At 39.1% G+C, this 25,557-nt stretch overlaps 2 protein-coding genes and 1 long non-coding RNA gene across 58 annotated transcripts in view; 1 reads left to right on the top strand and 2 right to left on the bottom strand.

Moving 5' to 3' along the window:
• Window positions 1-11,636, bottom strand: part of PPP3CB (protein phosphatase 3 catalytic subunit beta) — a 43,295-nt gene extending 31,659 nt beyond the window's left edge. For 5 of the 7 annotated variants that reach the window (XM_023645248.2, XM_023645238.2, XM_023645215.2 and 2 more), the window contains exons 1-3: window positions 11,398-11,617; window positions 1,593-1,793; window positions 768-892 (exon numbers count right to left, since the gene is read on the bottom strand). In XM_023645248.2, coding sequence (XP_023501016.1) covers window positions 768-892; window positions 1,593-1,793; window positions 11,398-11,482 — 411 coding nt within the window. In that variant the 5' untranslated portion in view covers window positions 11,483-11,617. Of the gene's footprint in view, window positions 1-767; window positions 893-1,592; window positions 1,794-11,397 lie in introns of all 7 variants that reach the window. The other 2 variants (XM_023645224.2, XM_023645207.2) reach the window with 2 other exon arrangements.
• Window positions 10,898-14,667, top strand: LOC138916276 (uncharacterized). The gene is made up of 2 exons (XR_011423309.1): window positions 10,898-11,410; window positions 14,097-14,667. It is a non-coding gene; the product is annotated as an uncharacterized lncRNA (long non-coding RNA).
• USP54 (ubiquitin specific peptidase 54) overlaps window positions 13,280-25,557 on the bottom strand; it is a 113,401-nt gene continuing 101,123 nt past the window's right edge. For 23 of the 50 annotated variants that reach the window (XR_011423216.1, XR_011423209.1, XR_011423200.1 and 20 more), the window contains 4 exons: window positions 20,149-20,267; window positions 19,691-19,831; window positions 16,178-16,364; window positions 13,280-14,606 (listed from right to left, as the gene is read on the bottom strand). Coding sequence is in view for 37 of the 50 variants with exons in the window: in XM_070227080.1 (XP_070083181.1) it covers window positions 14,047-14,606; window positions 16,178-16,364; window positions 19,691-19,831; window positions 20,149-20,267 (1,007 nt within the window). In the remaining 13 variants the exon portion in view is untranslated. The remainder of the gene's footprint in view (window positions 14,607-16,177; window positions 16,365-19,690; window positions 19,832-20,148; window positions 20,268-25,557) is intronic. The other 27 variants (XR_011423211.1, XR_011423208.1, XR_011423199.1 and 24 more) reach the window with 2 other exon arrangements.

Genomic DNA, 25,557 nt, shown 5'->3' on the forward strand with positions numbered 1-25,557 from the left:
CAATGCAGCTATTAAAAATAATGCTGTAAATTTATATTTACTGACCTGGAAAGACATCACAGTATAGAGATGTATGAAAAAAGCAAGTTAAAGAACAATATTATAAGATGGTCCCATTTTCATTTTAAAAAGGAAGAAAGAGAAATGAATATATTAGAAAATACAAATTTTTCTCTATTTATCTTATTTTATTTATATAATTAGAAAAAGTAAAAGGAGTAAAAAGAACCATCTACTGTTAGGTGATGATCTACAGGTCATTTTAATGCCTCTCAAGTTTTTTAAAACAAATGAATACTTTCAGAATACACAAAGATTCCATATGATATACTTAGGTCTTAATAGCCACAGGAGGGATAGAGGCACTAGGGTTTAAGCAATAAAAGCATTATAATATGCTTTATTTAATCAGAGAAAATTCAATTAATCTTTTGACATATGGTTAATGGTTTTAGGGGCAAGAGAGAGAAACAGCACTAGCTTCTTGGAGCCACTAGATAACAGAGCAATGAAGACCCCTCAGTTTGCTCATAATTTTCACTGGGAAAAACGGCAGTTATAATTATATAAACAGAGTAATACAAGAAAATTAATAGTGTGAAAGACAGAAGAAGAATAAATAATAGCTTTACCTAAAAACTTCAGAATATGATAAGTATTAAAAAGAATCCAATATACAGACTTTAAGGAACTTATTTTACTAGAAATTAATGGAAATCATATGATAACACTTAAAAGCAAATCAAGTGACAGTATATGATTATTACCTCTATACTAAAATAACCTCTGTCCACATAATCACCAAGAAAAAGGTATCGTGTATTAGCAGGTGATCCTCCTACTTCAAAAAGTTTCATCAGATCAAAAAACTGGCCATGGATGTCACCACACACTGAAACAAGAAAATTATTAGATATGAAAAAAAACCCTCTAAAACAATAAATTTTACTTAAATTCTACTTTCTTTTACATAAGAGAGAGTATAAATTCTATCAAGAAATGTCTGAGAAGGAAGTCATCTATGAAGAGTCATGATAGGGATGATGTGTACCCAAGTGTTCATGTGCTCAAGATTTAGAACAAGATATAACAAAAATAATGAAATCTGTAGTCAGTGACAAAATTTTCATCTAAATTTATGAAGCTCCTCTTTAGGAAGCCAAGCATGTTTGTCTCAGGATGACAAAATTATAATGGTGGTGGTAAAATCTCCATTCTAACTCAATACTTTCTGTTGACTTCTAAATGATCATCTTTGGTACATGATGTGACATTGAGGTGTTTGCCCCTAATGATCAAAAGCAAAGTAAATAAGTATTTGTTGAACCAAATTGAATTGTGGCCAACACAACTCATGAAAGCTTCACAAAAGCATATTATACTAATTTCTACACTCAAATTATTCAGGATCAAATTTATTCACTGAAAACAGGCAAAAACTAAAAAAAATTACAGAAAACAATTTGGAAATTCAAGACAACGTCCATGTAATACTAATTTAGTATACAATACGAAGAGAAAACAGCTTTATATCCAGGCAATTAAATAATGGTGTAATAAAGAACTAATATCCAAAACATACATAAGTGTACCTGTAATTGGAGCTTCTACTTCTATCATAGTTTTCTCTCTCCGAAGGATGGCAGCACCCTCATTGATAATTCTAAGCGCAATTTCTTCATCTACTCGACCTTCTTTTACTAAGTGGTTCTTCAGAACATCAACCCTGGGTATCCCATCCATATCAAATACTTCTTCAGATGTCAAGCGATGTGTTGGGGGGAAAGGTACTGCTGCATTTTTTTAATTAATAAAAAAAATCACTATTAATACATTAACATAAAAACTAATCAGTGGACCTACGTAAATAAGAGTAAAAACTGAACAGCTGGAGTTTTTGTTTCTTCATTTATTAGATAAGGAGTTAATTTCTAAAAAGCTTTTTTTAAAAAAAAGAGTAATCAAATTATACTTTTTGTTAATCTATATATAACATCTCTTTTGTTGAGAATTATTAGGGAATGAATTGTCTCACAAAATTAAAAGTTTCTTCAAAATAACTAAAGCATTTTTCTTTAAGCCAAAACATTTTTTGGCAGAACTCTTAAAACATTATACTCTTCACCTTAAATGAAGTATAACAAATATAACTTAATACCATATAAGCCTGAATAAAAAGAAATCTCAAATATAAGGTGATCCACATGTTCCTAAAAAGAATATAAAAACAATGCTTTCTGGCCAACTGGAACAAAAACTTTTAGGGATACAGATAAAACACACAAATGCTTACTTATGAAATTTAAATTAATTGAGATGCACATATAGATTTAAAATAACATTAACAAATCATGACAATTTTGAATACTGCTTTTACTCCAACTTTCTTGTTTCACAAAACACTTTCATTCAAAATCATTATGCATATCTTCAACATCAGTGTATTCCTTATCAATAAAGCTACTTTTTGAGTCATCTAACACTTTTCAAAAGCAAATCATCTTCACCTCCATAAGTTGTTTGAGACGCAGCACTTTTCGAATAGATGTAAAATGCTATCACTATAAATGCATCCTAAGCTACAGTTCCCATTTTTCTAACTACCGAAATAGTTGGCCTTTATACTCCTGTAGTATATATTTATGATTTCCACAGGTAATCACCAACTGTACTGTTTTAAACTGGTATTTGTTAAACGTTATGGGAAACAAGAAGGTCTATTTTCAATGGTATCTAGCACAATTTTGAGGTCATACACCTAGGAAAAATGACTATACATCTGTTAAATTTATTTGATTCCTTTTTTACTGAATCCAACAAGCGACCTCTTTATGGATTCAAAATCTGCTTGGATTGAAGTAGTTTTAGGCTCTTTACCAAACAGTACTTTGTTTTTCAAAATAAGATGGCAAGAGAGAAATTTACAGTAAGTCTACATACAGACTCAAATGCAAGGCAGCTCCCTCTTTCCTGAAATAAAACTTTTTTAGAAAAAACTCACTTTATATTCAAGTATACAGTATACAGTATTTTTTTGATGTTTCAGGGTCATCACTTTATCAACTATTATAAAGAAGACTGGAAATGTATAGGACCAATTGTTTCTTCACATTTCAACTTAAAGTAATTCAAAACAAGGGGCTGGATTAGAATTGTATTACCTAAGAAAGAATAATAAATAACCATGTCCTTGTAGCAGGAAAAAACATTTAGTAAGAACACAATCCTTTAGAAGTGAGATAAGAACTAAAGCAGAGGGATGGCAACCATTTCTAAAAGACTTTGAAATCACCAATCCTTCTTGCTTTCTTCTTTTTCTTTTTTGATACATAGTAAAACAAAACCTGAACTTGCTTATTTTCCCTTCACTAGATCACATTTATGTCCATTACGTTTTCCTACATCTAGAATAAGGCATTAAAATACATTTTGTTCTCCCAAATATAGTACATCTAGATTCCAATAAAATAAAAACCTCTGTTAAAGTACATTTTTCTCCAAAGATTAAACAAACCATTACATATGTTATAACCAAGTATGCCTCCATCTACCATAGATAAAAGTAGATGAAAACTAGAGATTGGTGTCATTCTAACATGACACTGAAAGTGGAAAATAGGAAGTTTCAAAAGAATACGTTTCAATCTATCAGTAAATAAGAAAATAAGAGGAAAATGGCATGTGTTCTTTGCCAGCTAGAGAAAGGAGCCGTAGCAGGTGATCTGACCAGGCAAAAGAAAACTGACCAAATAGCATTTGGCCTAACAGGGGGCTGCTTATTGACCCTGTTGGTCAATAGAGGGTTCAATTTTTTTCACCAAAAATTAATATTCTCAAGTCAAGAAATAATGTACAACTGAAATCTCACATTGATGTAAACTATTATGAACTCAATAAAAAAATTAATATTCTCAGATACTACTTTGTTTTGCAACTCCTAAGGCATTTTAAAGTGCTTCCATCTATTTTCAGGCTTTTAAAAGGTTTTCTTTTTTATTTCTAATTCATCTTCAGCCAATTATTCCTGCTCGTCTAGGATTTTCTTCCTATATATTTTTTCTTATTATTTTCAGACTATTTCTCCTACTCTTCCATATCTGTAATAGGGAAAAACCAGAACATAAAGTACGTAAAATGTAATGTAAATGGCAAATAACTGAAATGGCTAAAATGGAGGATTAACTGGAACAACCTATAGAGCTACAAAATCACCTCAAATCACCAAGTTTCCAACACTAGAAAACCTGATTTGGTAGTATTCATTTTGACCAAACTGTTTTGTTGAAAAACTTCCTTTAACCCAAATTTTGGCATGAGGAGCATATGCATACAGTAATCAGTAACATTCACAAGGTATTTTCATTCAGATTTAATACAGAGTGGCTAAAAAAACAAGGACCCTGAAAAGCTCTCATTTGGGAGGTTGGAAAAATAAACTAGGGACCCAAATTGATCACAAGGATGGCAGGAGGGGCAGAGATCTTACTTTTTCTACTACTGGGTAAGGAATTCTGGGAACTAACTAATCCTGTTGTGCAACTCTAAGCAAAGGCTGCAACTATTAGCCCTGTGAGGACTCCAACACCAACTGAGGTGCAGCCTGTGCCAACTGAACAACTTTACTACAAAGTTATCATTCAGATGCCTGTGCTTCTCATTGTTGCCCTATTGGCAACTGTCCAAAATAAAGTCTCTCTTGTCATCTATACTTTTTTCTCTTTCTTTTACTCTCTAGAGGCTTTCTTTTCCATCCTCTGTCTGTTCTCCCTACCAATCTTTTTCATTGAGGCCTCCAGAACTCCCATTATTAGAAAAAAAAAAGAAATCCACCCCTCTGCCCCCCCCCCCCACACACTTTAGCTCTTCACAGAATGTTGTCTTCATCTCTCTAGCTTAATTAGACCGTAGTTGCCCTGAAGGATAACACTTCTCAAATACTTTTTTCCAAGTGGACACTGCTAGTTTTCCCACACTCCACTGCTCCCAGCAGAGAAGGCTTCAGTCTTCTTTTAGCTCCCGATTACCACTTCCAACGTAATCATTCCAATGAGGAAAAAATGCCTCCTTTGAGGTCCCTTCCATCCACTAAACATCTAGTCATGTCTCACATGAAACTCAGGTTCCTGGCTCACACACCTTCTCCAATTCTTAGATGGATGAGCTTCTAAACTTGGGTGCTAAGTATAAAATCATCAAAATGGCCCAGTGCTACTACAAATTCATAGTCTCCAACTTAATCAGTCACTGGTACTTCCCAGCAATCCTACTGAACATTCTAGTCTGTGCCCTCTCCCAGTCTCCTCAGCGGAGATTTCAAATGGTCACCTCTTCCTTGAACCCATTACTCACTTTATCCCTTACTCAGTAATCAACTTTGGATCTAACTTCAGGGAAAACTGAGGCCTTCAGACCAAACTTCATTTTCTCTCTATCCATACCTATGCCAGTATGGATCTTTACATTTCTTCCTTTCTCAGGGAAGATGTATTCCTTCCATCCAAAACTGTGCTCTACCTGTGCTGAATCCCTCTCCCCCAGCCTCTTAACTTCAATCACCCTCCCCACCCCACCATGGCCCTATTCTGTTTCTTCTGCCTCTGATTCTCCACTGGATCTTTCCTTTGAGCAGATAAACATACATAAGTCTCTATGATCTTAAAAAGAACCCAAACAAGTAACTCTCTTTTACTCCTTATCCTTGTTTCTACCATATATATCCCTTATTTTGACAAGTAAGCTTCTTGAAAGAGTAATCTATAATGGATAACTTCATTTTCTCATTTTTTGTCTATTTTCCTCGATCCCTTTATCTGGCTTCTGTTCTATTCCTCCACAGTGTAACTCTCTCTTGGGTTCTTGAAATCACTCACCTGGTTTTTCTCTTACTTCTCTGGTCATATCTGATTGGCCTATTTCCATGGACTTCTAGTCCTTTTCCTGACCCTTAAATGTCAGTATGTGTCCTAGGATTCTGTTATTGGCCTCTATCACACCACTCTGAATTAGTCATCTCATTCATAAACACAGCTTCAACTAAAATCTACATTTTGAGGACTCCCAAATATGCAGATCGCTCAGTCCAGACCCCACCCCTAAATTCCAGATCCTTATTAAAATATCAAGTATCTCCACTCGGATGGTCCTTAGATATCTCAAACTTAGTATGTCCAAAATTTAATGTATGCTCTTCCCCTCTAAACCATTACCAATAGTTATCCATCTGGGAGTTATCTCAGAAGTCTCTTTCTTCCTCACCCTACACGGCCAATAGGTCCTAAATAATTCTCTGAACTGTTTGTCTGAATAAAGATTTTTTTTTTCTAAAATTATTACGATCTTTTCAATTTTTACCATGCTCCACAATACTCAAAACACTCTAAAATTCAAATCTCAAAACTCTTTTTCAAGACTGACTTCATTTTTATATAAAATCCAAATTCTTTATCTTAACATGGCATACAAGACCCCTTGTGATCTGACCCTTGCCTACATTTCCAACCCTCAACTTTTGCCACTACCCCACATTCCAGACACATCCTACACTCCAAACACTTTTTCATTTTTAATTACATCACTTTTTAAAATCTCTGTACTTTGCATGCCCTATCATTTGGGGGTACACTATTTCCATCTTTTGCCTAACTTCTCCTTGTCCTTAAGCCTCATTTCAGTGTTCCAATTCTTGAAAACTTTTCCTGATTTTCACAGACTAGGTAAACAGTGCCTCCTCCTTTGTGATCCCATAGCATTGCATACGATGCACACCTATACCATGGCACTTAGCAACTGCAATATAAATATCCATCTCCCCCACAAGCTTATGAGCTCCTTGAAGGGAGGGGGCTATGTTTTTCATCTCTACGTACCTAGTGATTAGAACTCAGGTACTAATGAATGTTTACTGAATGATATATTATAGTTTCTAAAATACTTGTACATATTGACACTAATTTACACAGCAATGACAATATATTTAGACAATATATTTCTGGAAAAATTCTCATCCTTCAAGGCCCACCTCAAAACATAATCCTCTCAGTGATGCTTTCTCTCCAAGTCAGATAGTCAATTCCTTCTTTATAGCTCCAAAAGCACTTTGTACCTAATTCAATATATTATTTATTTGCAATAATGTCTCCCCCATTCGAGTGCCAGCACTCCAAGAGAATTTGTCTTACTTAATGTATGTAATTCAATTCTGTATCCCGAATGCCTCGTATAACACCTGGTACAAAGTAGGTACTCAATAAATGTTGCACAAATAAATGGCCCAATCCTCTGCCTATTTGAATCCTACCCACCCTTCAAAGCCTCTTTCCTCCTATACAAACCCTTGCTAGACCATTTCAGTCCAGAGTCATTACGACCTCCTACGAACTCGAACAACTCACCGGCTCTGCCACTTATCTGGCAATTATTAATCACATCCATCCTTATGACATATATAATAACTTTGAATGAGTACTTATCTCCCCAAGGACCAAGACTGTATTTCATCTTTTATAAAGTCTGTTGTCTCCCTACAGTTTTTAGCATACAGCAGGTACTTAATAAACATTTGCTATTTTATTACTTTCATGTTCCAAAATAAATTTTACATACCATAAAAAATGCCCAAGTAGCGTCAGCTTATTTCATCTCTGTGTAAACATTTTTATAATGAAATGAAGTCATATAATTGGCACTAAAACACACCTCACTTAATAAACCAAGGTTCTTTTCACCAAACTTTTCCTTACAACTCTTACCAATTCATTCAATAGCTCTGGAACCTGAAGCTTTTGCCTCATAACTGAGGAGGTGTATTTCCTCCTTGGCATTTTCCTTCTAAGATGACTTGTTACCAATGTTCTCTCTTCTCTTCTCTCTCTCACACACACACACACACTATATTCTGTTCCTTTGCTTTCTCTAGGACACATGGTACTGAAGATTTATTTTAGTTTGCTTAATACTTTAATAGGGGTGCAACGAAAAAGAAAAATCATTTTCAATAGTTATCTTTTTAAATAGCTAGGTCCACAAAACAGGTTTTATAAACAAAAATTAAAATTCAAGTTGCTTTAAAACATGAAATAGAACTAGTAAGAAACACTGAAGTAGCAATGCGACCCCAAGACCTATGTGGGTCATCTAAAAATCTGTAATGAAATAAGCAATCCTAATAAAGCTAAGGTACTGGAAAACACTTTAGCCAAATGACCTCGGATTTATAAGCAGAGCAGCTGGCAACAGAACCTAAGTGAATCATAAGGCTGCCCATCAGAAACATATCACCTTAAAAACCTAAAACACACATACACTTCAGCATTTTGGTTCAATCTGAAAGTCTGATAATTTAAGACATAGGGTTACTATAACCTAGGAAATAAAGAAAATATATTGAAGGCAAAAGAAAGTGAGTCACATTGTGGGTACTAAAATGAACATATACACAACATAGACAATGCCCTTTAAGTGATACAGGTGAATTTTTATACCAAGACTAACAGATTTAATAATCCGAGGGTACAATCTAATTTTACAAATCTGGGACCTCACCTATACAGCAAAAAGTACATTTTTAAAGTATCTGGAAAGAAAAGAAATACCTGGACAATTCAGGTCAAGTAATTTTCAGGGGCGGTGGAGATCAATACACATAAATTCAGGGTTTTATGCTTAAATTACCCACACCAATTTTGCTTATGTGGCAGTAAGACACTCAAGCAGATACAGTTAGCTGTTTTCCCTAGTTTGTTTCTATTTTCTTATTTCCAACTTCTTATCTTAATTAAGAAATAGAAAAATGCTTAACAGAAAATAGTTAAAAGGGCATACTATCTCACCTACACCACCTGGGCTACATCAACTTTCAAACAAGAGAATTTGACCCAAGCCAGCAGCTGGAGAAGAGTCAGAACAGAATTTGCTTTAACTAATGATGGAACCTAATCACTCATAATCAACGATATGGAATTATCACTAATAATTTCAATGAAGAGCTACCATCACATTTATACATGAATCACCTACACTATTCCAAGATCTCAAACTTCACATGAAGCGAATTTCAGGCATCTGATATTAAACACAGAAAGATCTATACACCCTTCAAAACCTAAGTCACCATAAAATATAGGCCTCTGACTAGGAGTATAAGAGTATAAAATTTAGAGACAACAAGGAAAAGTTTCAGGCAGTAAAAGACCACTTGTATTCAATGTCAACAATGGTCTCCATAATATTACTACTATAAAATCGTACAGATGCAAAACTAGCACATACTGGACTTAAAAGAAATCTGGATTTTAACAATTTAAACTTAAGTTGAACTAGCACTGTGGTCATATATCTTCAGGCAATGGTGTTTTCTGTCATCAAATGTAACATTACAGTACGATTATTGAATGAAGAAGCCAAGAAAGAGGCCTGAAGATGAAATCTAAAAGTGGATTTCCAGATGAAAGGGGAACTTCCCAGTAACTTTCTAGGAAGCCAGAGATGAGACTCCACTAGCAGCGCAAACTAGTCTCTTGCACACCATCTCTAAACATGTAATCCATATCAGGCATTCTAAATGTGTAACAAATTCCATAAAGAAATGAAATTTCTTGTCTTGATGAAGAATATATTATTTGACATGAGATCTTATATCCGTAAGCTCTATTTAACCATAATTTTCTATACCAACAAGCTCCTTTCCTATTTACCTAAATCAAATCACTTTTATTCTACCAATAAGCTGCAAACATGCCTATGTCTTGGATTCACAACACACCCCTAAGGAATATGCCTTATGCTGGGAATCTTATTTTTAATGTATTAAATCAGTACAGGGAAAACATTACCATATATATGACAAGAAACAAGAAGATTCACAAGTGTAAGGATAGCACAGACCCATTGTTCAGGAATGTGATTGGTGTCCCATCTAATAGTAGGGTGGAAAGTGCCCAAGGAAATGAACATACAACACAGATATATAGTCAGAAAATGAAGAAGCAGCCTGTGTCTCCTGTTCCCACCTCCACAAAACTCCAGGATTTCATGATAGGATGAATGCCTGAACTACTAATTTTTTTCTTTTTAAAAAGACTTCTCAGGGCAAGAATTCCATAGCTCTTTATTCAGCTCATTCCAACACCTAGCCCAACCAGACAGACTACTAACTTTTAAAGATTATCTACAGAAGCCTGGATACAAATTAGTGTTATTAAAGGAGGCTCAAAGTGAAAAATTAAAACTGAAAAACACAAAGGGAAAAGTTTTTCTTGTTTTTAAATATTTTAATGGAAACATATCTGGTCAGATTTCAAAAACTGGGCTAACCGTGTTTAAACATTGTGCCAGTAGATTTGAGGTGAATGAAAAAAAATAAAACAAATAAAAGTTCTATCTTTCCAAAATAAACGTAATACAATAAAGAAAGCTTTATTCTAAAATGAGTTCAATTTATTAACCAAGCTACATAGCAAAGAAAAATCATTCCAAATTCTGTTTTTCACCTCCACAGCAGTGTTTGAAGTTGATGGGCCCTCCCACAGAGCACGGAAATCTTAGGCAACTCTCAATTTCTCTTTTAAATTAATCTGTTGACCTACTGTCGGTAAACATCCATAAATTCTGCCCCAGCTGAGAAATATTTAACTTTTTATTCAAGGAGGAGTGTGTGGGTGTGTATTTGCAAGGGAACGGTAACTCTTTTTGGCCTTTGACCAAACAGTGTTGACAGTTTTGTAAGTAAATGCTTCTTCCTATCCACGAGGCTTTTTTTTTCTTCTTTTATACTGCTTTTCTCCATCTACTCTGGAATTAAAGCCGGGGCCCCCAAATCCTGCCTCGTCCCTTCACCCTTGTCCAATCCCATATGGTTCCCCCAATTTCCGCGGGGGGTGACACCTGAGGGCCGGGCGCGAACTCCTGGGGCTGGCGCTAACTAGGCGCGAATAGGGCGAACGGCTGTCACTGGGGAGCAGGCGTGGGCCAAAGCCGAGGTGATTTCTGACTGCTCAACGCCCGGCCTCGCGTGGCTGAAGGTCTCCGAGCCCCTCGGTCCGCTCCGGCGAGCCAGGCGTGCAGCTGTCACGGAGCAGGAAGCTAATCGCGGCCTCTGGGCCGCTTCGACAGGCCGAGGAGGAAAAGAAAGTGGCTCACTGCGGCCAATAGCCTCACCCCTTCGGCTAGGAGACCACAAGAACGAAACCCCCGCCCCGGCCTGAAGGCAAGCGAGAGACCGCGGAGCCGCTGCCACCGACTCGGCCCAGCCCAGCAGGGGCCCGCCCAGGGGCCACTCCCCAAGGGAGGCAGCCAGTCACTCGCCCGCCCTTCCGGGCCCGCTCCGGAGGGGACGGTCTCCCGCCCGCCCTCACACACAGCTCCTCAGGCCAGGCCCCCAGGGCTTCGTCCACCTCTCACCTTTGACGACGCGGTCAGCCCCGGGAGGGGGCGGCGGGGGCGGGGGTGGGGGCGGTGCAGCCCGGGCCGGCTCCGGGGCGGCCATGCTGGGCCCGGGGCTCGGCTAGGCGCTGGGCCGGGCGGGGTTGGGGGCGGGGGCGGCGGCTACCAGAGCCAAGCGGCGGCGCCGCCGGGGAACATGGCGGACCCTCTTTCCCTACAGAGGGGCTAAGACCGGCATGCACCGCGCGTGCGGGGGCGGGGGCGGAGCAGGCTCTAGGGACTTGGGCAAAATTACTAAGGCTGGGAGAGAAACAGGACGAGGCCAAGGGATCAGGTTGAAATTCTGAGCAGGCAGAAAAAAAGAGAGTGAGGAGAGAGGGCTGTCTGTGAAGGAGTGCTAAACACGACACCGGCTCTCCTGGAGCTCTCAGTAAGATGGGGAGACGTGATCAAACCTCAGAATCTCCTACTAATAGAGAAACAAGTGTATAACAATTTGGCTACCAGACCTGGGTAATTTGGTTGGTAAGGGACAGGAGAATAGAGAAGGCATTGTAGGTTCTAGAGCAGAAGTGATCATTCGAAATGGAGTTTGAGAATCTGGCCCTTGTTTTAAGAGCGTGGAATTGTCAAGAGTCTGAAGGCACAGTATAAGAATGCAGAAAGAGCAGACTAGCTCCAAGGGTTAAGAATCAAAACAGGTAAGGAGAAAGGATGACACCAAGAGATGTTCAAAGAGTCTACAGAATTCACCTGAAAAGGACACAGCCTCCCTCTTGATTCACTCAGAAAATAGAGATTTGGAAGGCAGAGGAGTAAATGGAGAATTGGAAATTAGTTCCTCATAAATATTTCTGTGCACATACAGAATCTGGGCCCAGGTGACTTATAGAACCTTTATAGGGATGGACATTCATGGGGAAGGGGGTAGTGGGAGAAGAACTGACTGATTAATCAATAATTATTAGAAGAGAGAGTGTGTATGACACCAGATGTACTGAGTCAGGGACCACCAGTGTAACCACTAAGATCTCTTTATCGTGATAGCATAGGATCCAAGTGGGATGAAGTGAGAAATTCCTCCCCATCCTCCTGCTCAATACTACACGTGCTCAGAATCTGTTCATAAAGGATGGTGATAATTAGGTTAAGCTCTGGTCCAAAGGTCTCAAAGAGTACCTTTCTACCCTTTCTTTTTGTCAATCTCAATGATTCTGAGACCTGGGGTAAGAGAGGAGGGAAATGCCCAATGGGTATTCTTTGCCAACGGAGCCCACAAAATATCTTTTAGAGGGAGGAGAATTTGGGAGTGAGGCAGGGGTGAAAATGTATCTTTCTGGCATAGAAGTGCAATAATTCCACAGGGGAAGGGAAGGGGAGGGCCAGCTATGGGAAGAGAACAAGGAAAGGATAGGAGACCCATCACAAACTTGTAGAGGGAGGGCACCAAGAGTACATAGAACAGAACTAAGTTTGTAAGAGGAGTGTGAATGCCCAGAAAATCTCCCTAAGGGAGGATGGAGAAAGTGTGTAATGTATTGAGTGCCTCTTGGCAGGAAAGGGGTAGGAAATATACTAGCGACAGTAACAACAAGGAAAGTCACTCCATTTTAGGGCCCATTGACTCCTACCTTGAGTATATATCCTTCTAATCCTTTTTGGCTCTTCACTTTCACTCAGTCTCTCTCTCTCTTTCTCTCTCTCTCTCTCTCTCGACTATAAATATATATATACATATATATATACACACACACATACATATATATGTTTGTGCCGTGGCTCTGGCTTTGGGAGCCCCAGGCCACTGCGAATTAGTATTTCTTGCTTATTAAGGTCTCCCCACCCCAATACAAAAGAGCAAGAGCATACAAAAGGAATTAAATAGACAAATGACAAGGAATTAAACAGAACTATCTTACAGATTTATTCATGAAAAATACTTTACAAAAACAGTATGTTTGACCCTAAAACAGTTCAGCTGACTTTGAGGGTTTATAATGGCGACTGAGCAAGTAGCAGTAATGGCTCTGCTGCTAAGAACAGGAGGGTGTGTTAGTGTGCCTGACTCCATCTGTTCAGAGGGGCAAATGTTATGTTGGCACCTCTGCATTCTACACCTAAGGTTTGGGGACACAGGGAAGACTGACAGTCCATAATACCTGGGCAGGTAGGCTGCCCTGAATGATGTGGTCAGGACCATGACCACGGGACTACATGTCCCTCAAAGGATGGGGTATGGGGAAGACAGAAGGTCAGATAACAGGGATAGATGGATAAAACAAAGACTAGAAGTAGGTAATATAGCAGGGAAAATTAGATAAGGGATCAGGTGCAGGTGAAGGCCTAAAGTATCCAGGAATAAAATGGTAACCCTAAGATCCTAAGGAATGGCTAGTATCCAGAGGAATATGAATTCATCTTTAAAGTGGATCAAATAAGCCCTAAACAGCAGCTGCTTCCTTTTGCTAGGTGAATGGAAATTGGAATTTCAAATATTCCCTCTCAAAGAGCCAAGTCCTGTTAGATGTTCCTGGCACCCCTAGGAGAAACTGCCAACTCTATGTTGAGATGAGACTAGCACAATCCTGGTAGAGATGCAGGGTACCAACTCTGCCACATCGGTTTAACAGAGAAAGCTGTGGCTCCAGGAAAGGACAGGGGTGACCGTTACCACCTGCTGTGCTGCAGGGCTCTAGCCCTGATCTGCTCTCTTTCAGGGGCATCTGCTAGAACAAACGGAAACTCTTCTCCCTCTGTCCTCCTGTGCCCAGACTGCGGGACATAACTGCTTTGCCTCCAGTCATCATCTGGGGGCATATCTACTCTTCGAGGACCAGGGGCTCGAGACCCTGGAACAGGACCCAAATTCCAAGCAGACCTTAGGGGTACATGAAGACTGCTTGATGGTGGAGACATGGAGTGAACAATGGGAGGGTGGGAGGGTGAATGGAAAAGATCCTCCCAGGACTGAGCATGAGGAACCTGAAGGCCGTGGCGTCTTTCTGGTAGTGTGGCAGTGTGCATTAGCTGAGGCTTGCATCCTGGAGTAGTCAGGAATCTGGCCCCAATGTGCTGGTGGGTCTCTGACCATGGTCCCCAGGAGGCATCTGTTCTGGAATGATGGGGGAGACTGCGGTAGTTCAAAGTCCTTCCTGTGTACTTGACCCCTTGGGGAGTTTCACCCCTGTCACACATAGCCAGAAACTGCTGGACACTCCTCGAAGTTCCTGGGAAGAGAAAAGAAACCCAAAGATTGAGCATTTTCAGTAAATCATTCTCCTCCCAGAAGACCATTCCTGGCTGTTCTTCCCAACTCCCCACCCCTCCAACAGCATACACACACAAAGAGGGAAAGAGCCTAGCTTTGCTTTTAATTTCATTTTTTAAAATTCTTAATATACATCAAAATCAAGTCTCTTACTTCCAACCTGGGCAAATGAAACAGTCTCCTGGATGTTGCCATACTTCTACCTTACTCCACCATAATCCTTCCTCCAACACATACACACATGCTCATGAATGGCTCCTTAATATTGCAAATGTATACTCTCATTGTGACAACTCTACTCCTAGAACCACCACTCCAAAACATAACTCAGCTTTTCTTAACATAGTACCTTCACTCCAGTTAAGCTGTCTCTGCTTATATTCTTGCTTATTCTCTGAGATTCTATACATTAATTCCCCTTGAAAGAAACAAAATAACTAATTTTTCAAAAGTCACTTCTAAAAAATACTTTCCATTGTTTATTTTATAACCCATTAACATCTGCATTATACTCTTGTATATATGTATATATATTTACTATTTAAACTCAGCTCTTTAGAGCAGGGAGCCGCCTTCTTTCTCCTCTGTATTCACTGCAGCATTTGGTGCAGAACAGGCTGTAATAAATGCTGCTGACTGATCAGATGCCCGTAACAACTGTCAAAGGAGGCTGGCTACCTGGCTGCTCCACTGTGTAATAGGAAGTCCATCTATCCAGAAGGTCTGTTTATCCAAAGCTCCCTAAAATCTGGACACAAATATCAACAATACTACATTATCTTCTGTTCTAGAACCACAATCCCCTCCCCCTAACCCCAGGGCATTTATATCCGTAAGCCAAGGCTTCTCAACCTTGGCACTTCTGATATTTTGGGCTGATAATTCTTTGTTTGCAGGGGCAGGTGTGGGGAAATTGCCCTGTGCACTGTAGGATGTTTAGTAGCATCCCTGGCCTTTACCTACTAAATGTCAGTAGCACCTCCCCTTTCCCACTGAGAATTACTGCCTTAAACCATAGATTCGGCCTATGAGGAGGAAAAGGAGCAAATCTTGCTGTGGAGGGTCAAAGAAAGCCAGAGGATGCTGCCCACCTTCCCCAAGATTGTCTGGGTTTGTACACATAGCATGGGCATTCCATGTACAGGGTCTTTCCAAGTCTTCCATTCACTCCTTGTTGGGGAGAATCCTAAAGACTGGGCATTAACTCCCCTTGGTCACTTAAAAGCTTATCCTATCATGACTGAAGCAGTTCATTTTCATGGGTAGTTAGATTCTGGGAGCTTTGGTCTAGACCCTTAGTGTTAGAACCTAGATCCTTAGTTGGGTTACTGTAAGAACCATGTTGCCCAAGAAATGATGCAATCACAATTCATCTAGATCAATGCTTGACCTTAAAGCAGTAATTCATATCCCTTTACAATCCCACCTTGGAACACCCTCCCCCCCAAAAAGTGTACTGATTTGATCCTTCTAGGTCCCTGGAAAGGTACCACATTTCTGGCACATGATATTAGATTTGGGGACAGTTACCTGGGGGTCTATAAGGCTCCCCTGCCACGCTGGGCATCAAGACATCTGGGGACAGGAACTGTGGTTTGGGTGGGTAGAGTTGGGGATCAAGGAGAAACACAGGAGGGTCATGGATGACAGGGAGGGAAGAGGAGCTGGAACAACGGTGCCCGGTTTCCAAAGGCTTTTTCCTCAAGTTTGATGAATCCTTATAATGAGACAAGACAAAAAAAACCATAGAGATGAGGATTAACACACAGCAGGATATGGTTGGGTAAACACAGTGAGGCAAGCAGAGGGAGATGGAAGGAACTAGAATACAAACATGCCTTGTTCTGGAGAGGGACCCAGTTTACTCAGTCACTCTCCCCATCAGCCTCTCTAGGAAACATCCTGACCACTATGAACTGGAGACACCAAACTGCACATCCTCTTCCCTTAACCTGTCTTCCTCATAGCCCTCACCTTCCCAACCCTATCATTTAGGTCTTTAGCAAACTCTGTAACTCTAACAGTAGAATTAGAAAGATTGAGATCAAAATTAAAAAATAGAAGAAATGAGAGAGAAAAATTCAAAAAATCTGAGAGATTGAGAAAGAAAATTCTATGTATTCTCTAAATATTGGGAACTAAACTATATCTCCTTAAATGTACAGTCGAGAAGAACTCTACTAGGCCATCTTCTCTCCTGTCACTGCTACATTCCAGTCTCCTCTCTTGCCTGTCAAGGTTGTACCGCTAATCCCTATGTCCTGCTCTATACACCATTAGTCATTCACTTTTGTGGCAAATCTCAGAAATAACCCCTTCAACATCTAAAACGTTAATATGTCCAAAATCTAACCAACGTCTTTCCAAACTCCTCCTCCTGGTACCACATATTCCTAAGTCACTTAGACTCAAATGTTGACATTGCCCTTAATTTTGTACTTCTCATCCACAATTCTGTTAGTTGCCTTTGCCAAATACAGTCATTTCTACCTATAGGCTTCATATTTAAACTCAACTGGACCACTGCAACAGCTTCCAATCTGATCTTCCTACCTCTAGCCCACTCCTCCTTACTGTGGCCTGCGAGTTCCTATGTGATATGGCAATACCGATCTTTCTCACTTTATCTCCTACCATTCCTGTGTCTTTTAACACTCTTCTTAAAGTTCCTCAAACACCCCAAGCTCATTCCACCTCAAGGCCTTTACTGTTTCTGTTACCCGGAATGTGCTTCCCATGGCTCACACCTTCATATCAGTGAGGTCTCTGATCAAATGTTACTTCCTTAGAGCTGATTTTCCTCACTACTCTATCAAAAATAGCCCTGAGAATAACTACTATTACCTCATAACTCCTTATCCTCTTGCTTTGTTTTATTCTTCTTTATCACACATTGTCTGGGGTTTGTTTACTTATTTATTGTCTTTCTCTCCTAGTAGAATACATTTCTTTTCACTCCAGTAACCCCAGCACCTTAAACAGCATCTGGAACATTATAGGCACTAAATAAATAATATATTAAATAAAATAATCTATATGCCAGAATATCGTATTTCCTTTACTAAATTGTAAGCTATTCAAGGGCAGAATTTGTGCTGTTTCATCAGTGTTAGCTCATAACTCCTCCTACACCCTGGCACATAGTAAGCATTTACCATACAGCCTAAGGACCAGGTGCCAGTCCTCTGAGCAGTGACACAGCCAACTAGTCTTTTTTTTCCGGACAAAAGAAAGTGACACCACACTTCCCTGGTTTCCCTTCTATCTCTCTGGTCTCTTCTACTAAGTCTCCTTTTAGAGTTCTTCAGAAGAACCATCTTAAACTGATACTCTTCAGGGAGATGTTCTGACTCCTCGCCTCTTTTTGCAGTACTCTTTTCTTCTTTTTAATGGTTTTTCAATTCTCAAATCTCAATTTCAAGCTATGTCTCACATCCAAAGGCCTACCAGATATCTTCACTCAAGCTTAATATATCCAAAATTGCACACTTCTCTTCCTTCAAATATATCATATTGAACCCTAATTCCTGGGTATCATCCTTGATTCTACTCTCCTCAAATCCATGTAGGCAGACACCAAACCTCATTGACTTTTACTTCCTAATTGGTTCTCCAATATGTCTACTTCTCTCTATATTCCCAAACTATTTACTGTGGTTCATGATATGACCCTTGTTTATATTCTTTCCAGTCTCACTTGTCAACACTCTCCATCCTGCCCTCACCAGACTCTAATCCTGCCATACCAAATGAGCTTCTTTTAATTTAGTTAATATCTACTTCAGGTCTATTTACCTGCTGTATTCTTTTCACTTCCTCCAGGAAGCCTTCATTAATCCCCTCAAGCCTGGTTTAGATGTCCCTTCTATTATGCTCCCATAGCATTAAATTCTAACATATTATATTGTAATTGTTTGTTTATTTATCTGTCTCACCAGGTAGGCTGTAAAGTCCATGAGAGCAGGGACTATATCTGACTCACTCACCACTGTATCACCAGCACCTGGCACAATACCTAGAACATAAGCTCAATAAGCATTCGTTTAAAAGAAGCAATCAATGAATAAATGAATGAAACAGAGGTCAGGAGAAAGAAAGCCAATTCTCCTAGGAAAATAACAATTTGCCATTAAATGTGTATGAGAACAAATGCTGAGCAGAAAACACCACTTTTTTCCAAAAGGAATGGCAACCTGCTCAAAGGTGTTTAGGAACTTACAAACAATAAATTGGAAAAAAATGACAGCCTCTTGGAAGGGAAACTGGATCTGAAGGACTGGTAGAACAGGTTTAGTTTTCATTGTTTATCCTTTTATACCTTTTTACTTTTGTACCATGTATTTAAAACCTGTTTTTAAATTTTTATTAACTGACCTGATGAACAAGCTTCAGTGCACTGGTACTTTGCATCTGACCTCTATTGAAAACTCAACTTACCTTGGGCAAGTGTGTGAAATTCTCAAAAGGAAAGATTTATAAACCCAGCCACTGAAACTATTTGAGTTTGTTGACCTCTGCTGACTTGAGTGTCCCAGTCCCTTTCGCCTATAGATTACTGCATTAATTCCATATGAAAAGCCTCAAGGAGGAGGATTTTAAATCATTTTCCTTTACTTGCTAATGCACATGCTTCATTTTAGCTTGAAAGTACACTCGACCCCACTCAATCATCTACTGGGGTGGGGAGGAAAAGGCAAAACAATACTCTATTCCACCTCTTCTTCCTTTGATTAGTGCAATGGGTTCTGACCCAATCAGCAGCCACTGCTTCTTGGAGACTCTTCTCAAGACTACTAGGACTCTTCTCACCCTGGGGAACCCAACGATATACCTTCCAGAACTGCTACAAGGAAAGGACATTCCTCTGGGCTCAATCTTAATGTGTGTCAATAAAACAAAGGCTAGGTACCCTCATTTTTGCTGATTGCACATGGCTTTCCCCCAAATTACAATCTCAGTTTCTCCTGCCCCTTCACCTGCACTATATTTTTACCCAGCAAGAAAAGAGGGTACTCTGAATAGACAGACCCTGATCCTACTTACAAAACTGTGGGAAGAAACTGGAGCCTCTTCCCTCTCTGAGACAACAGTGCCACTGAGACTGCGTGAGATGCGGCGAAAGTTCTCTGCACCATACTGATCATCCTTCCCACACCCTCTGCTGCGGCCTCGGCAATGTGCAGCCTTCAAACACACAAGACATACAGGCAGACACATAATACCAGACTTGTGGTTTTCCCACAGACCCTGTCCCCAAGGATATGGGAGAGAACAGGATAAACTCACTAGCAGAGACCTGAATCAGATATATTTGAAAAGTACTGGCCATGTGGCAATTTCCTCTCACTCAAAAGAAGCCCACTCATAAACCTGTTCTCTTCTAATAGCCCAATATTACCATACCCCTGACTTACTACCAGCCCTACTATTCATATCTCTCCACGATTCCTTCCCCAATACACCATTCCCAGGCCCATCACTTTAGCATCTGAGGCTACTACCTGAGAAGCAGGCACTGTGCTGGCTCCATGGAGACTGTGCTCCATTTCTGCTGTTGGGGTCTTTGAGAGACCAAGGCCAGGGGCTGAGTGCAACCTCCTCCCCATACCATCTGCAGAGCCTAAGAAGAAAAACATAAATACAAGTTGAAGCCATCTCTTCTTCTGGATCCTAAACCCTGAGCCTGGCAACACAAAACTCAGGAGTTCTTATTTCATTAAATAACAAAAATGCATCCCTTAACCCAATGAAGGAAGTGTTCCTGGAATGTAGAAACACGAGTTTCAGAATATAGATAGTTTCCTACAGGCCACATGGGTCTCAGATACGGGCCTTGAAGAACCTTGTAGAGAGGGGGCTCTGTGAACAGATAGCTGAATGTTCCCATCTTGCTTCATTTCATTTTTGTAAATACAATCAGCTTTGCTTGTCAGACTTGGGCCCAAGACTTATAATATACAGAGGAAATTGTCTGACATGGTGATTCTCTAAAGTATCTGTGATGACAAAGGGAGCTATTATCTCCAGTCTAGTTAAGAATTGAAATGACCATAGTAATCATCTATAAAACCTCCTCATTTTACATAACAGGAAAATGAGTTCCAGGGTCTGACAGGTAGATAGTAAGTAGCTTGACCAATATCAAAATTCAAGTCTCTTGATTTTCACACCTTCCTATTACTATGAGCAGGAGCTCTTCAACAACATTACTTATATGTGATGCTCTTTTATTTCCTGCATTAGCTTCTCTCAATCACTTAAATTCTAAACAATCATTCAATGCTTATCTCTTCTTCCAAATCTTGCTAGACTGTTAATACAAGAGCTGCTCCAAACTGGATATGTGATTCCCAAGGCGCTTGCCCCAACACAACTAATTAAGCCTTCCATTCTGAAAATGCACGTGCCTTTGACATTTGATATATATGTCTATCACCAATTCATCTTGATTTGATATTTTGATTCTAATATACGTATCTGACTAAAGCATGATATTGCTGATACTAAGCTAGGAGACCAGTTATTTTTGTTTTTTTTTTTTTGATTGGCACTTAAGCTAACAAGTGTTGCCAATCTTCTTCTTTTTTTTTTTTCTGCTTTTTCTCCCCAAATCCCCCCAGTATACATTGTCTATTTTTCAGTTGTGGGTCCTTCTAGTTGTGGCATGTGGGACACCACCTCAACATGACCTAGATGAGCGGCGCCATGTCCGCACCCAGGATCCGAACTGGCGAAACCCTGGGCCACTGCAGCGGAGTGCACAAAGTTAACCACTCGGCCATGGGGCCGGCCCAGCAAATCTTCTTTTTTTGTTTTTTCTGCTTTGACCAGTTATTTTTAATGTTTCCTGGTGCTTAAATGTAGTGGTTCCAATACCACTCAGATTCTTTTAAAAACATAGCTTCTTGTACCTCTCCACAGATGTACTGAATCAGAATCTTTGTGGTTAGAGGCTGGAATATTTATTTTTAAGAGGCTTCCCCAAAAAGTGTGGGAGAATATCCTCAAACATTGTTGGAGGAAATGTGAAATGTTATAGTCTTTCTAAAAAGCAATCTAGAAATAGCCATTAAAATTAAAAATATACTTACCCTCTTACCCAACAATTCTACTCCTGGGAATAAGAAGCAAAAATACCAGTATATTGTGGCATTGTTTGTAGTCACCAAGAACTAGAAATAATGTAATATCCATCTATAGCAAAATGGCTAAAAACATTATGGTATCCTCAATATCAAATATTGCCCAGCTACTAAAAAGAATGAATTGAGTAAAACTAGATGACCTGGGGGGATTTTCATGAAGTACTGTTGATTTAAAAAGAAAAAAGAAATCTGTAATATTATCCCCAAACAAAAAAACACAGTATATGTAGGTCTATATAGTATTATATGAACAGAAAAATACAGAAATATGCGTTTAGATTGTTACCTGGAAAGCGGGGGATAAAAAGTAGAGACTGATATAAGGGGAGGAGAGATAAACAGGAAAACTGTCTATAATAAAAACAGCATGTGTGCTATATGATCCTATTTACATAAAATTATTTCTCTATTTTTTTTAAAAGCCACTCCTCAGGTGACTATGATGGGGAGCCAGATTTAAGAATCATAGCTGTAATGGTTAAAATTTGGTGCTCCCCTAATCAAGTGTGATTGCTAGACAAAGATGTGGCCATTGGAACCTCCTGAAGGGAATAGACTATGATTCCTTTAAAGATATTTAAGCAGAGTTGGAGGTGACCATCCATAAGTAGTACTGTTGAGGGGATTACTGGATTTGATAGAAGGTAGGGTTAACATGTCTACTCACTGATCAATAGTAACAAGAAGAAAGACTACCAGACATTATGTACTTCCTGATATGATGTAAGAAGTACAAAGCACTACCTATGAAATATTCTTATTAAAAAAATTGAGGGGCCAGCCCAGTAGCATAGCAGTTAAGTTCACAGGTTCTGCTTCAGCAGCCCAGGATTTGCAGGTTCGGATCCCTGTGTGGACCTGGCATCACTGGTCAAGCCACAGTGTGGTGGCATCCCACATACAAAATAGAGGAAGACTGGCACAGATGTTAGCTCAGGACCAATCTTCCTAATGGAAAAAAAAATTGAACCTGATTTTAATCAAGCCTCTAGTCCTAAGTACCAGGTTACAGGAAAAACGGGCTAGAAGAACATGTTTAAAAAAAGGAAAAATTCTACTAGAATATAATCAGCAAAATCTAGAATGTGGAAGACAAATGACCAAATTTCTCAATAAATAATTGGCAAGGGGAAAAAAGAGACAAGAATCTTACAGGCTAAAAAAAAGCCTTGAGACATATCCACAAAATGTAATGTGTGGATTTGGATCCTGATTTGAAATAAACCAACTGTGAAAAGACATCAGTGGAACAATTGAGAAAATCTGAATACTGACTAGTTACTGTATTAAGAAATTGTTGGGGCTGGCCCCATGGCTGAGCGGTTAAGTTCCCATGCTCTGCTTCGGTGGCCCAGGGTTTCCACGGTTCAGATCCTGGGTGCAGACATGGCACCGCTCATCAGTCCATCTTGAGGCGGCATCCCATATGCCACAAATAGAAGGACCCACAAATGAAATATACAACTATGTACTGGGGGATTTGGGGAGAAAAAGAAAAAAAAAGGAAATTGTTAATTTTTTAGGTGTAATAATATTATAGTTTTGCCTTTTAAAAAAGAGTCCTTATTTGAGATACATTCCAAACTATTTATGAATGAAATGATATAACAATATATGATATAATCTCTGGGATTTGCTTTAAAATAATTCAGTGGGGAAGGGAAGTGCACTACAGCTAAATCAAAATTGGCCACATGTTGATAACTAGCCAAGATAATCACTATGGAAGCCAGAGGTAAGTACAGGGGGGCTATTACAACATTTACTCTTACTCTTTACTTTTGAATATACTTGAAATTTTCCATAACAAAGTTATTTTGTATTTTTAAGCTGATGTCTACCCAGCTTCAAAATATTATAAAATTTAGAATATAAGTCAAAGGCAGTGTTTATATAACTCTTTAGAAATTATAATCATGTCAAAATTAATCTGGTCACAAAACACCATCTACTATATGAATCTATTTATATGAAATGTTCAAAATAAGCAAATCTATAGACAGAAAATAGATTAGAGGTTGCCTGGGGCTAGTGGATAGAGGGGAGGGGGAAATAACAAGTGACTACTAATGGGTAACACGGTTTCTTTTTGGGGTGAAGACACTTTAAAACTGATTGTGGTGCTAGATGGACAACTCTGTCAATATACTAAAAAATCATTGAATAGTACACTTTATTTTATTTTTACTTTTTAAAGATTTTATTTTTCCTTTTTCTCCCCCAAGCCCCCTGGTATATAGTTGTATATTTTAGTTGTGGGTCCTTCTGGTCGTGGCATGTGGGATGCCGCCTCAGCAGGGCTTCATGAGCAGTGCCATGTCCGCATCCGGGATCCCAAACGGCGAAACCCTGGGCCGTCAAAGCGGAGCACGTGAACTTAACCACTGGGCCACGGGGCAGCCCCAGAGTTGTACACTTTAAATAGGTGAACTGTATGGTATGTAGATTATATATCAATAAAGCTTTTTTTAAAAGAAAGATTTTATTTTTTCCTTTTTCTCCTGAAAGCCCCCAGTACATAGTTGTATATATTTCAGTTGTGGGTCCTTCTAGTTGTGGCATGTGGGAGGTCGCCTCAGCATGGCCTGATGAGCCATGCCATGTCCGCACCCAGGATTCGAACCAGTGAAACCCTGGGCCACTGAAGCAGAGCGTGCGAACTTAACCACTCTGCCACAGGGCCAGCCCCAAGCTTTTTTTTTTTTTTAAAGTAAAAAGTCAGATAGAGAAAGACAAATACTGTATGATCTCACTTATAAGTGGAATCTAAAAAAAGCCAAACTCAGAAATAGAGAATAAAACAGTAGTTACCAGGGGCTGGGGGGTGGGGGAAATGGGGAGATATTGGTCAAAGGGTAGAAACTTCCAGTTATAAGATGAATAAGTTCTGGGAATCTAACGTACAGTATAATGACTATAGTTAACAATATTGTATTATATACATCAAAGTTGCTAAGAGAGTAGATCTTAAATGTTCTCACCACAAAAAAATTGTAATTATCTGTGGTGTTGGTCATGTTAACTAACCTTATTGTAATAATCACTTCACAATAGAGTATACAGGTATCAAACCATCACATTGTACACCTTAAACTTACACAATGTTATTTGTAAATTATGTCAATAAAGCTGCAGGAAAAACTAATTTGGTGCTTAATGCATGGCTTACAATAAGATAAAGGACTCCCCCCCAAAGATATATCCTGTCATATATGGACGCTACTTGGCATTCTCCTTCATCATCTACTTCCTGATTTATTTCTCCTGATCACTTCTTATTCTATCTCATGTCACTTCTTAAAGACTCAATTTAAAACAGAGACTCTAACCAAAATGTGTTTGGTTTGACAAGTATTTTAAGAACTGACTTATTAAATGGGTTTTTAAAATTAGTTCTTGTTCACTATCAAGTACAAAATTAATGGTTGGTAGGTACTCTTTCATATTGTTTCCAGAAGTATAATCTTCCTAAAGGCTAATTTGCAAGTATGTATTAAGAGATTTTTAAAAGTTTATAACCTTCAACTAGTTAATACCCTTCTAAAAGTTTATTCTAAGGAGCTTATCAGAAATGTAGCCAAACACTTAAGAATATAGATATTCATCACAGTGCTATATTATCAAAAAATTGGAAGTAACCTAAGTTTCCAACCACAGTGGAATGGTTGAATATATTATGGAACATTCATATGTAGCACATTATAGTCATTGAAAGTAATTTTTTTCAAAGGGAAAATGCTCATGGATATAATGTAAGAAAATCAC

This window comes from Equus caballus, chromosome 1, assembly GCF_041296265.1.
Source record: "Equus caballus isolate H_3958 breed thoroughbred chromosome 1, TB-T2T, whole genome shotgun sequence".
NCBI classification, from domain to species: domain Eukaryota; kingdom Metazoa; phylum Chordata; class Mammalia; order Perissodactyla; family Equidae; genus Equus; species Equus caballus.